Below are 12,488 nucleotides of genomic sequence, written 5' to 3' on the forward strand. Positions count from 1 at the left end.
TGCTTTTTTTTTTTTTTTTGTGGAGGTACTTGCTAGATAGGTTGCAGGTGCTGAGTACTGGCACCTTGGCAGCCTCAGTCATGGCATTGGCTGGGGGCGGGGGGTGGAGGGCAGGGAGCCCATTAAATACTGGCTCCTCTTTTTTTTTTTTAAAACAAAAAAGGCACCTTAAGATTGGGCTTAGAGTGCACTTAATTTTGGAGTATATCCCATTAAATTCCCTGACACTTCTGTTTTTTGAGGCAAGTATAATGGTATTCCCTAGGAAAAGCTGAGTTATGCTGAAGTAAAATAGGAGATAGACTTATGGCATTACCGTTCTGGTCTGGTAAATTGATATTCCAAAATAAGGTGCATGTATTCTGTAATTTAAATTTAAACGGACACTCAGTGGCAACAGGCAACTTCAGATTTCCCGCACTGCAGCTTTCTGTATTGTGTACTTGAGTGATTCTAAACCTAGTTAACTAAATGAGCCATAAGCTTTAGTGAAGATAAACTTATTTTTCTAGCAACGTCCAGCATAGGAAACAGCTTGGGAATGTACTTGTCAAATCACACTTACACTAAAAGGTGTAGAAAGGGTCTTGAAGAATAATGCAGACCTGTGGACAGTGCTGATGAAAATGTCAGATCAAGAATGTATGGGGGTGCCAAAAACCTACAGTGGAGAACTTAGGGATCCACTTTTCCAGTAAAGTAACCTTTCCATTCATTGTGACACTAGTCCTGAAACAGTTTGGCACTTGACTGGGATTGCAGTACAGCTGTACTAAGGAAAGAAGAGGGGAAGGAACCAAAATAGATATGTGGTTTTACAGTGAATGCTGGGCAGGGAGAATGCAGGTGACATTATGCATGCCCCAAGCCAATTAGGGATCACTGGGGCATATTCTTCACTGGAGTACAAATCTTAAGAGAAGATCACTAAGACTGTATTCCTCTCTGTAGACTCATGTTCTCATTGTGAAGGTCATTCTGTGGGTTGGATTGGTGAGGTCTTGGTTTTGTTTCTGAAAGATATCGGGAGTCCTTGACTAAGGAGGAGTGGAGTGAGTAGCATATTCGTGGTAGCTATTGAGTGGTTTATGTGAATAGGGAAAGCAAAATGGCTGGGACAAGTGGATGGGTACCAATTTAATAGTTTTCCATGTGTACTAAGGGTTAGGTGAAACAATGTGTGCATCACGTGATAGGAGCTTGAGTCCCCATTCCAAAGATTTGGAATGTACCGGGAAGCACTTGAGCATTAATTTTTATAATGTTGAATATACTCAACTTACAGTTGAGAGATGGTTTTGGTGACCATGTAGCATGATTAAAAGTAAATTGTTAGTTTTTTCTCATTCACCCAATACATTAACTTCTCTTACATGAAAACTGTAACATGGTCAAAATTTTATAAGTCAAGCTTTCAAAGCCAGGTATCTATACTTCAGAAGATAAGACTGCTGGTTTTTTTACACGCTTAAATTTAGACATAGGCTTCAAATGTTTTGTCATCTTGTTGTCTTGCCGCTCATCTGAATTGTGTGTTTAACATGTACATATTGAAATCTTTCTTTGTAGGCTCATACCTGTGTTGGTAAACGGTATGAAGTACTCAGAAATAGATATTATTCTGCTGAAGGTAAGCAATGGTGTCGCTGCTTCTGAAGGAATGTGTTCATTTGATTATACACTTCTAAATTACTGTGCTGGGTCAGATTCTACCTATCAGAAATGACTTGTACAATATGAAATATAGTTTAGAAGTGGTGATCATTAATCCATTCCGCACAAAATTAAAATTATTGTACAATAAAAAGGATTTCTCTACCTTTTTTTTTTTTTTTTTTGCCTTCCGTCTTCTTGACGTTTCTAGAAGAATGCTAGACAAGAATGCAGGAATAATTGGCTAGTCCTAAGGTGGCTATGAATCTGAAGTTATCTTAGTTTTCTCAAACACATTATATTTGTTGCCTTTAAAATATGTTGGGCAGGATGGCAATACTTTGTCATCATCTGATGGCGTAACTTGGGAGCATTCTTTGTTTCATTTTTAACAGGGGGATGTTGAAGAAGATGAAGCTATTCCAGATAGTGAACAGGACATAAGGCCTCGTTTTCATCGTTCGCGGACAGTGGCTCAGCAGCATGAAGAAGATGGTATAGAGGAGGATGATGATGACGACGATGAGCTTGATGATGATGATACTATTTCTGACTGGAATTTGAGTAAGTAAAACTACAGTGGTAGGCAGTGTAAAATATACAGCTTATGTAATTCAGAACCCTCCCTTCTGACTTTGTGTGTTTCAGGGAATTGAATAATATGTTTAATTTTGAGATAGCTTTGTTCGCACTTTTGTTCGGCACTCTTTTTGTTGCTTAAAAATAGTATACTCTATAGGTAAACTTGCATGGTGTTCACTTCATTTGTTCAGTATGACAATGCTGGCTGGTCAGGTTAATGAAGACGTCCAGGTTTACCCTTGTCCTCGCTTAGTGTAAAAGAAGTGAATTTAAGTTCCAGGAAGCCTTAGACTACCACTAACCATGGCTGATCTACCTAACATGACTGGGAATTAGGTAGCTTTTTGAGTTCTTTTAATCTTTTAAGTTTAAGACCCTGAGAAAAGAACAGACTTTTTTTAAATTCTCCTGCAGTGTCATGGGTAAATATGTTCAGGGGTATGCATGTGGTTGACTTTGCTTCCCTTCTAAATGCTAGCGGATCATAGGTGGTTGGGCTGATCTCATCCTTGAGGAGGGTTTTATCACATGGGTTTGGGGTGGGCTGTTTCTGTTGCCTCCTTCTGGCAGGCAGGAACATAAAGGGGCAGAGTGGAAATGACAGATGAGTTCCAGCCTATCTCACAGCAGCTGTGTAAGGATGGAGGAGATGTTTCAGCTCCTCACCAGCTGATCCTGCACCTGAGATCCATCCTGATCCCCTGCTAGGGCTGGGCTTGGTCCCACTCTTGCTCATGTTCCAAGCAGGAGCTGTGCTGTCCCCAGTAAGTGGATGGATCTTGGTCTTCGCTCCTTGCAGGGTGGTGTGCCAGTGCCTTCCCTAAGTCTTTGTGGATGAGTCTGAGACTCATAATCATCATGCTGTCAGTGCTACCCTTTTCTTCCTGCCAGCTGAACAGAAAACAGCATTAGCGGTCTGTGCTAAGGGTTCACAAATTTTTTTTTATCCAAAGCTCACATATGTGCAGCTCCACTAGGCATCAGGGCCCACTATTAACACTTACTGAGGAAAATAATTACATAAGTATAAACTAGAACTAACAGCATATGTTTCCTTTTCGTTTTAATGCAAACAAGTGCCGAAAAAATCTCTAGGCATATGCACACAAATGCATCAAGACTTTTGAAACCCAACAGTTTTAGTAAAACTACACCTTTTAAAAAAAAAAAAAAACGTTGAGAGCAAAATGTTGTGATTAAATAGGGAAGACATGGTTTTGTACAAAATTGAATATTAACACAACAGTGGAAACAAAATTGAGAAAACCACTGTGCTATTTGATTTTTGCAATAAAATATTGTCCAGTTTTGAACTCTATATTTTGTGTTTTCAGTTTCTGTAGTATCAAGCCTAAACTTCTGTGCTATGTAAATAGACACAACCCTATTCTGTACTAATTGGTCTAACTTCCTGATTCCAGAGCAGTCTGTGAAACCAGTTTTCACAGGACCTTATTTTTGTTGCACCTGCATGTCCTTTTTACACCTGTTGTTGCTTTCTGTCCAGTCATGCTTTTACAGTTTTTATGTTACTCGTTTGAAATAATCCCTATATTTTTGTATAAGATACAGTAGAAATAATTCCCAGGTAAAACTTAATTATAAAACAATCAAGTATTAATTTTTTCTTATTTTTAAGACTGAAGTGTCATTGTTTCTAGAATGTGCATAGTTTTTTGTGATGTTCTGTGAACTGTCCTATTTGTTAAGAAATAGCCATTCAAATGATGCTGTGGCAGGGTTGTGTCCTGATGTATTGGTATGCTCTTAAGAGATGTGAGAGATGGAGAAAATGGAAATATATTTTGGGTCTACAATTATTTGTTTATCTCAAACTATTTCTCTTCTAAATGTTGTTTCAATTGAATCTTTGTAACTTAGGGTGTAAGCAAGGGTTAGTAGAAACCAAGCGAAAGCAGTTGAAATACTTAACTGGGCATTCTTTACATAACAAAGGCCTACTGTTTGGTCTTCAAACATTATGGCATCACAGTAGACGAAAGCCTACAGTGCAAATTTCCTTAATATATGTTCAGATCAATTACTGAATCTCTTCCAAATTTGTGTATGCTGGAAAGTTGGCGCATTGAAAAATATTTTTGGGGGTGGATAACTTCTCTATATCTTAGTTTTCCTGAGGATAAGGAGTAGAATAATACTTGCCTAAAATGTCTAAGATCAGGTGTTAATTTTTCTTATCCTGAAGCAAGGGTTTTTCTTCAGCTTTAGCATAGAATTCTAGGGCTGGAGGTCATCTAGTCCAGCCCCCTGCCTAAAGCTGGATCATCCCCATGTAAATCATCCCTGCCATGACTATGTCAAGCTGGGACTTAAAAACCTTAAACCTGAAAATCTGAAAAAACTTAACCTGAAAAATGCTGAAAGCTTCCTGATAGAATGAACATCTTAAGTTGCTTTTGTTTCAGTTGTTGTACACTATTAATTGGCTCTGCTGATATTTTCACTCATGTAGGAGGCTGAATGTATTATGAATAGAGCTATTCTGATCCCCTTTTGCTAGGTGTGCAGGAGAGCATTTAAAATGTAGATATACAAAATATTTGTATTTGCTCTAATTGGCTAGTCAGTTTTAAAATCTATTTGGATTTGGCCAAATAGTTTCATTCAGATTCAAGTACTTTAAAAGGAGCACATCTTTTATTTAACTAGACCACTAGCAGATTACTAGAAATAAGATATTTGAGTGTGTTTTATTGGTGTTCCAAGCTGAAGTATGAGTTTTTATTCTTACAAAAAAGAAAAGGTTTATTTATACCAGATCACATGCTATTGGTGTATCATAATGAATAATCCCTCAGTCAACCTGTAGAGGTTCAAAGACCAGTGGGGGAAAAAATGAATAAAGGTGTGGAGAGACTTCCATGTTAAGAGAGATTGGGAGTAAATTGGGAGACCTTGTTTATCTTTCTAGTTTAGGATTAATGGGACTGTCAGTGGAAGGCACTACATTTAAAAACAATGTAAACAAAGGTTTCTGTGTTGTGCTGTTCTTTTTTTGGGGCGGGGGGGGGCTTTCAATGCAATGTATAATCAGTGGGAATTGTTTCTGGATTTCTCTGAGTTCAGGAGCTTAGTAGATATTTTTAAAAAGGCCAAAACTTTATAGGAATGAAAATACCTATTTTTAAATAGGTAGGATAAGCTTTCAAGAAGGAATGTAAACATCCATGTTTGAAGGTATAATTTAACAACTGGCTGGGTAAGAAAAAAACTTTGTGGTGGGCCAATTATCATCACTGGAGTTACTCTCACCTTCCATTTATAAAAGAAAGGGAATAGTTAGGAGCCTTTCTCCAAAGTAGGGACTGGCAACCTGCACCTAGCTGTTCCAGGAATCATTTGCGGCTCTGGATCCTGCCATCGCTGACTCCTTTGCGGCTCCCTGCCCAGCCGCTGCTGAAATAACAGAACTAAATTTCGTTGATTTAATAGCCAACAGGGCAGCAGGAGAGATCTGGTTGTTAAACCAATTGAATTTAGTTCTGTTATTTCAGCAGCAGCAGGGCTGGGAGCTGCAGAGAACCCATCACTCTTCCTGCTACCTGAGTGGCAACACTCCTCTGGTGGGCATGGCCGTGCCAGCCTTCCTTCCTCTGGGTACACGTAGCTGCGTGGCATATGGTCCCAAGCCAGCACCATGGAGGGGTTAATCCCAGGGGCAGGTTTGAGGCTGAGGTGGCTTAATGCTGGGGATGAGGGGGTAGGTTTGAGTCTGAGAGGGGTTAAGCCTGGGGCTGGGGGGTGTGGGTTTGCAGGATTGGGGGGCAAAGTTTGGGATGGTGGGCAGATATGGGGGCTGAGGCAGGTGATGCCTGGAGATGGGGGAGGTGGCTTTGGGGTAGGGGGGGCAGAGCCTGGGAATCTGGGGGCTGGGGGCCATGGAGGGTTGATGCGAGTATTGCTCCTTCCTGCTTAAGAGCCTGTCCCCAGCTGCAGCATTTTTCTTATCCTCATTTGCTCTCCATTGCAGGGGTAAAAGTAACTTAACCTTTTAACTGGTACAGTAGCATTGTGTGTGCGCTGTTCTTAAAATAGGGGTTAGAAAAAGTACAGTTTGCCATTATTTATTAAGGACTGTCTCATATTCACATATGTTGTGGTTCTTGAAGTATTAATTTTTTAACAGAATTTGGAAAAAAAATGGCTCTTCTTGCTATTTTGATTGCAGCTCCCTGCTCTAAAGAAACCCGTATGCTGGTCCAGGATGTTTTTCCATTCTCCTGATAACTAGCTAGCCTTAGGTTTCCCTACACTAGTATTAGCCTAGGGAATGTCCACTGAGTTTCTGAAGTTTCAGGTATAACTAGTGTCATAATTTTCATAAGTTTATTCTAGTAGTGGTTTTAAAATGGAAAGTTGCCTGCCTTGTACTCTATCTAGGTTGCCAACCCCAAGCATTCAGAACTCACAAAGCAGGCTCCAGAAAATAAGATTTTAAAAGATAATCCTTTTAGTTTATTTTCAGTCTCATATTGGAATTTTAAGATTCATGTTTAAAGGTTTTTATGCCTTTTTTGCAGGGGAGGGGTTGGTTCCTCCCCCTTCACCATACTTGAGAGCTAGAAGTTTTTAAATTTAAACTGAGATTAAACTGGGGCTGTAAGAAAAGTTTAAAAATAATCCATATTGAAATAGAATATTGTCAAATATATCACAAAATAGTGTGCAACATCCATGTGCCAGGAATTCCTTCCACTTTTTAGACTCTGGAAGTAGATTCCTACTCATCATTGATCTTTTCCTGGGGACAGTCCAGATATCATCTTGTCCGTTGCTCTAAAACACTGTTTAATCTGGATTTTTCCTTTTTTTATTTTAATGCTTTTTTTACTGTAAGCAGAATAGTTATCTTTATATGATTTTTCAGTTAGCTAAATGTGTAATTAATTCCTAAACTGGAAATAAGATGCTACTAATGTGAGAATTCCTCTAATTATTAATGGTATGATCTCAGAATTGCTGGTACAATGTGTAGCAGATTGGAAAAGGTTGGCTAGCAACTTGTTTCCTTAATATCTGAGGAGATTCAATGTATGTACTATGGCAGCATTTCTTAACTGGAGTTCTGCAAAACCTTGGGGGTCCCTGATCAGCTCCTCTCTCCCTCATCCTCTTCCCCTGCATCATAGCACCCTCCTGTATGCTCAAAGTCTGGTTGTGTAGCAAGGCTACAGTAGGCTTCCTATGTTCTCTGCTCTGAGCCACTCCTGAAAGCAAGTGGATGTCCATGTGAGCTCAGGGAGAGAATGGGGAGTCTCTGTGCACAGCCTCCTTCACTAATCAGACTCTACAGTTCCTATTTGGCCAAGAACTTAGACCACTGGGAGCTGCAGGAGCTGCATTTGGAAACACCCTGCTGTTCTTAAGGCTTGCTGCTAAAGGATGTGCAGGTTGCTTTTGGGAGCTGCCTGAGGTAAGTGCTGGAGCTTACATCCCAAATCCAAACTCCCTCCCAGAGTCCGCATACTCTTCTATGTTCAAATTCAAGCTCCCTCTTAGAGTCCATGCTTCCACGTGCACCCGAACTTCCTACCAGAGCCTGCATCACCTCTTGGACCCCTATCCCAGACTTGTGACAGTGAGTGAGGGTGAAGGGGAGGGAGAAAGAATGGGGTGAGTTTTGGGGAGTTTTGGAGAGGGAAGGGGTTTGGTAAGAGCTGGGCAGCAGGGCCTTGGAGGTCCCTGAAAAAAATTTAAACCAAAATGAAAGTCCTTGAGTTGATAGTTTTTGAGAACAGCTGTGCTGTAGTTTTTTAGCTCTAAGTGTTTGTCATACTCCAAATGAAAAATTATGAGGGAAAACTTTCTACTTGGTAGGAGCATAAAACAATTTCTTGAAGATTGAAGTGTCGTGTTTCATTCTTCCCACCAACATCTGAGTCTTTCCCACTTCAGTGTTGCTCCATCTTGGGATTGCCTAATGATAGCCATTTTGTGAAATGATATGATTTCTCCCTGCAGCTAATCCACAAGTGTTTGATCTTTCTTCTGTGGTTATTTTATTTGGTCTTGAGTAAACAGAGCTGCCCATCTGTGGTTACATAGCCCATAAATGCAGTGTAACTGTACTTCTGTATATTGTTTGTGGTTCCAGAATACAGTGGGCCATTTGTGCACTACAGTGTAACAGAAGTATTTCTTCACTGCTCCCACTCTCCCTCACATTGCCTGAACATATTAATATGAGGCTAAGGTAGTTTGCAATAAATAGACACAGTGTACTAACTGGTATTGTAATAAATTCAGATTTGCAATATTTTAATTTTCAGGAAAATGTTCTGCTGCTGCATTAGATGTCCTTGCCAATGTATTTCGTGATGAACTTCTGCCACATATTTTACCCCTGTTGAAAGAACTGCTTTTTCATCCAGAATGGGTGGTCAAGGAATCTGGTATCCTGGTTCTAGGAGCAATTGCTGAAGGTAAGACAAATTTGTCCTCGTGCTATAGCAAAATTCTAACATAATTAACCTAAACTCAATACTTCTCCATTAACTCTCTTCAAATATATGGTGTATCACCCTCATATGGCCATACATTAAGAGGCAGGGTAGACTAAATTGATAATTTTAAAGAAAGTAAAAACCGCCCCGGGTAATTTTTTGTTTAGAGACATATTTTAAAATAAACTTTTGTTAGGTTGCTATAATTCAGTTTAACACCTAAAGGTATCATCTATTAAACACACTTAAATTAATTTTAAAAAATATGAAGTATTTGTTTGCTGTCAAGTTTTAATGAAAGTCAAGCCACTTGAAAACCAGAGCTTATTGGAATGCTAAACCAGCAATAGGTGGCAATAGCCTTTTCTGCACAGGCACAGAAAATATTGTCATTGCTTCATTTTCTCAATTCAGTGTAAGTTAAGTGTTTTTTGTTTGGTTTTTTGCAATCTCGGACTACAATTTAAGTTTGAGGGTAATATATGCTAGTTATACAATCTCAAAGTTCTGACTTACTTCCTTTGTTTAAACAGGTGATACAAAATATGTAAAATATCCTTTGATAAACTTCTAAGATTTAATTACTAGTTTATTTAATTTGAAAGTTTTGTTTTTTGCGTTTTTACTGAATTTGATTTTTCCATCCAAATAAAGCTTGACACAAATCACAGGTGATAAATGTAATGTAATGTGATGTAATAAATAAATGCATCATTAATTTTCTAACAAAAATATTCATAAGGAAGCGTTATTTACTTGTTCACATAATAAAAAAATTAGGGATCAGACAACGAAGTTCATAAACAGGTTGTGAAAACAAAAGGAAGTCCTTCACACAACACAGTCAACCCGTAGAACTCATTGCCAGTAGTTGTGAAGGCCAAAAGTATGACAGATTGCAGAAAAGATAAGTTCATTGGTGATAATTCCATTTTAACAATAAGCTAGGATGGTTCAAGGGTTCAGTTCCGTACTCTGGGTTCCCCTAACCTCTGACTGGCAAAAGCTGGAACAGGATGTGATGCATCACTTGATTTTTTAATATTTATTTATTTATTTGCCTGTTAATTCATTCTGATGCACCTAACATTGATAACTGTTGGAAAACAGGGTACTGGGTTAGGTAGACCATTGATCTGACCCCACTATAGTCATTTTTGTTCTTCATTTTGGTTTTGGTAAAAGGTTTTACTTTTTAAATCTTTCTATTTTGAATACTGTGATTCAAATGAACACTGGTATTTTAGTAGTTAATACAAAGTCTTCTAAAAATTCTTAAATTTTTAGGGCACTCTGTAGGACAATCAGAAAAGCGTGTGTTTTGTCCTAAACATAAGAGGGTGAAAAAAATTGAACAAAGTAAAATCTAAATTGTTAAACAGAATAAGCTACTATGAGACTTAGCTTTGGTTGTCCAAGAAGCTTTGGGTTGGTTATGCCTTTGGGTGTGCTTGGTATATTTTAGTTGACATTTCTCTTTGGCTGGGTGTTTTCAAAGAATGGAATATTTCCCCTCTGTGATTTTGATTACTGGTTTAGGGTTAGCTCTTAGGAAATCTTGTGAGTGTGGCCATGTGTTTCTAGTCCAAAGTCACTAGAAGTCCAGTATATTTGTGTTAAAATTTTAATTTGTAGCTTTAACTCCAGTCTTCTCTCAATTGTGTTTACTTCCTTCCACATTGCTGGTTATGCTTATTGTGCTCTTCTAAAGGCTGCTTGCCATCTGCATCTTATTCAGATTCTACTAAAAATTTCTGCCTACCTATTAAGGTAACTCCTTTTGGGTTTAAAAAAAATGGTGGGGGAGAGAAAGGAAACACTATCAAGATGCCTAAGAATTACTACCAATTATTGCACCTTGCCTGCTCCCCACCGATCATTGTCATCGCTGAAACTTCTACTGTAATCAATAAGGTTAAGATTTTGTAAAGGTTATTTTTAGTAAAAGTCAGGGACAGGGTTGTGGCTAATAAATTAATGTAAGACTGACTAGACTGAATTTCACTAAACGTAATGGGGGAGGTGACTAACTGTTGGATGCCGTTTCAGAACGGGGTCTAGCACTTGCATCTTGGTGGCTAGGCCTTCCAGGTGTGCTGCCCCCTGGGCAGCTGGGCACCGAAGCATAAAATGTCTTAGAGGTCTCTTATGGTCACAGAATTTGTGACCTCCATGACATAAACTTGGCCTTAGTAATCCAATTTATATTTTGTGTATACTCAGAACAGGGGTGGGGAAATGGGTAGGAGGCCACTGACTCCATGACAGATCAGTCAGGGGGCTACACAAGTGAGAAGTGTTGGGGGGAGCCCTCACTAATGTGGTCGCTAAGTATAGGGGGGCCAGGACTATGGGGTACAGGAAAGGGTTGGAGGGGGCACAGGAGCCAGTCAAGGGGTGCAGAGGTCTGGGTGATGGCCGCACCTTATGTGCTCATTCCCAGGAACACATGGCTCTGCAGTTGCTCCCAAACACCAGGGGGCCACTGCTGCTCCCACTTCACTGCTCCTTCCCCCAGCGCAGGTAACAGTGTCACCATTACATGTCTCCTGGCAGAGTCTGTGGTCTGGATCCAGCCCTAGCTTGCTTGATCTGGCCTGTGAGGCTTGGGGCTCCAAACCCTCCACCCCGCAACAGGCTGGATGCCATGGTGTACATCCCGGAACCTCAGTGTCTGGGTGTGGACCATGTGCCAGTGGTTCCCCACTCCTGCCTTAGAACACAGGCTGTTTTCTTTCATGTTTGAGGCACTGAGAACACTTATGAGTCACTGAAAAATACTGATAAAGTAACTGATTTTAGATTGACTTTTCTATGTACAGCAATCCCTCCCCAACCGCGAGTTTCTCAAATGCAAGATACAAGTACATGAGTTTTCTTCTGTATGCCTGTTCCACAAATGTGAGGCAACTGCCTTGAGTATAGGAGTTACCACAAGCTATCACAATCCAAACATTCAGACTTTGTGTGTATGCATGGTTAGCTACCTCCATCATGTCTCGCAGATTCTTGTGAGAATGGTTGATGTGCCTGGAGGTGAGAAGTTGCTTCTCTCTCCTTCCTTTGCTTGGCTGCTGTGGCATTCAGTCATAGAAACTCGTACTTTGTCTTGCGTAAAGTAATGTGTGTCTTTGCACTTTGCACGATACAGTATTTGTGTATATTTTGTTTCATTTTGTGTGCAAATTGGTGATAATGAATTGAATACAGTAATACATTGAATAAATAATTTTAAAATGCCCCCAAAGTGTGTGAGCAAGCGTCTGAGCAGTGAAAATGCTTCCAATATCGCCAAGAGGGCAAGGAATATGATGTCTTGAGAAGATTAAATTACAAGTTCTTGAAAAGCTTGCCCAGTGTATCATTGGTCTTAATGAAACTAAAGCTGACACAATAAAGAAGAATGATATTAGGGGCAGTGTTGTGAGTGGCACTCAACATCTTTAAAAGGGTTGTACATTCCGTGTGATCCACTCATGGAAAATAATAGAAGAGCCATTGAACATTTGGATGGAGGCCCAGGCCCAGGGAAGAAAAGTCATTCGTAATAAAGCCAAAGGAATTTACAATCGTCTTGCTGAAAGTGTGCAGGAGGGATATCTGGAAGAGTTTCAAGCCAGCAAGGGCTGGTTTGATCAGCTTAAAAAGTGCTATAACTTGCATAATGTGAAGATGTTGGAGGTGGCATCAGCCAATCAGAAAGCAGCAGTTCAGTTTCCCAAATACATGAAGAAACTGATAAGAAGGCCTATTTGCCAGGACAAGTTTTCAACGTAGAAGAGACTGGTT

General features: G+C 39.7%; 1 protein-coding gene across 2 annotated transcripts in view; it reads left to right on the forward strand.

The window, feature by feature from the left end:
* The window catches only part of TNPO1 (transportin 1), a 190,063-nt gene that overhangs the window by 117,026 nt on the left and 60,549 nt on the right, over positions 1–12,488 (forward strand). For both annotated transcript variants that reach the window (XM_074995420.1, XM_074995421.1), the window contains exons 10-12: positions 1,570–1,630; positions 2,049–2,217; positions 8,526–8,678. In XM_074995420.1, coding sequence (XP_074851521.1) covers positions 1,570–1,630; positions 2,049–2,217; positions 8,526–8,678 — 383 coding nt within the window. The remainder of the gene's footprint in view (positions 1–1,569; positions 1,631–2,048; positions 2,218–8,525; positions 8,679–12,488) is intronic.

The sequence above is a fragment of the Carettochelys insculpta genome, chromosome 5, assembly GCF_033958435.1.
Source record: "Carettochelys insculpta isolate YL-2023 chromosome 5, ASM3395843v1, whole genome shotgun sequence".
In the NCBI taxonomy this organism is placed as follows: Eukaryota; Metazoa; Chordata; order Testudines; family Carettochelyidae; genus Carettochelys; species Carettochelys insculpta.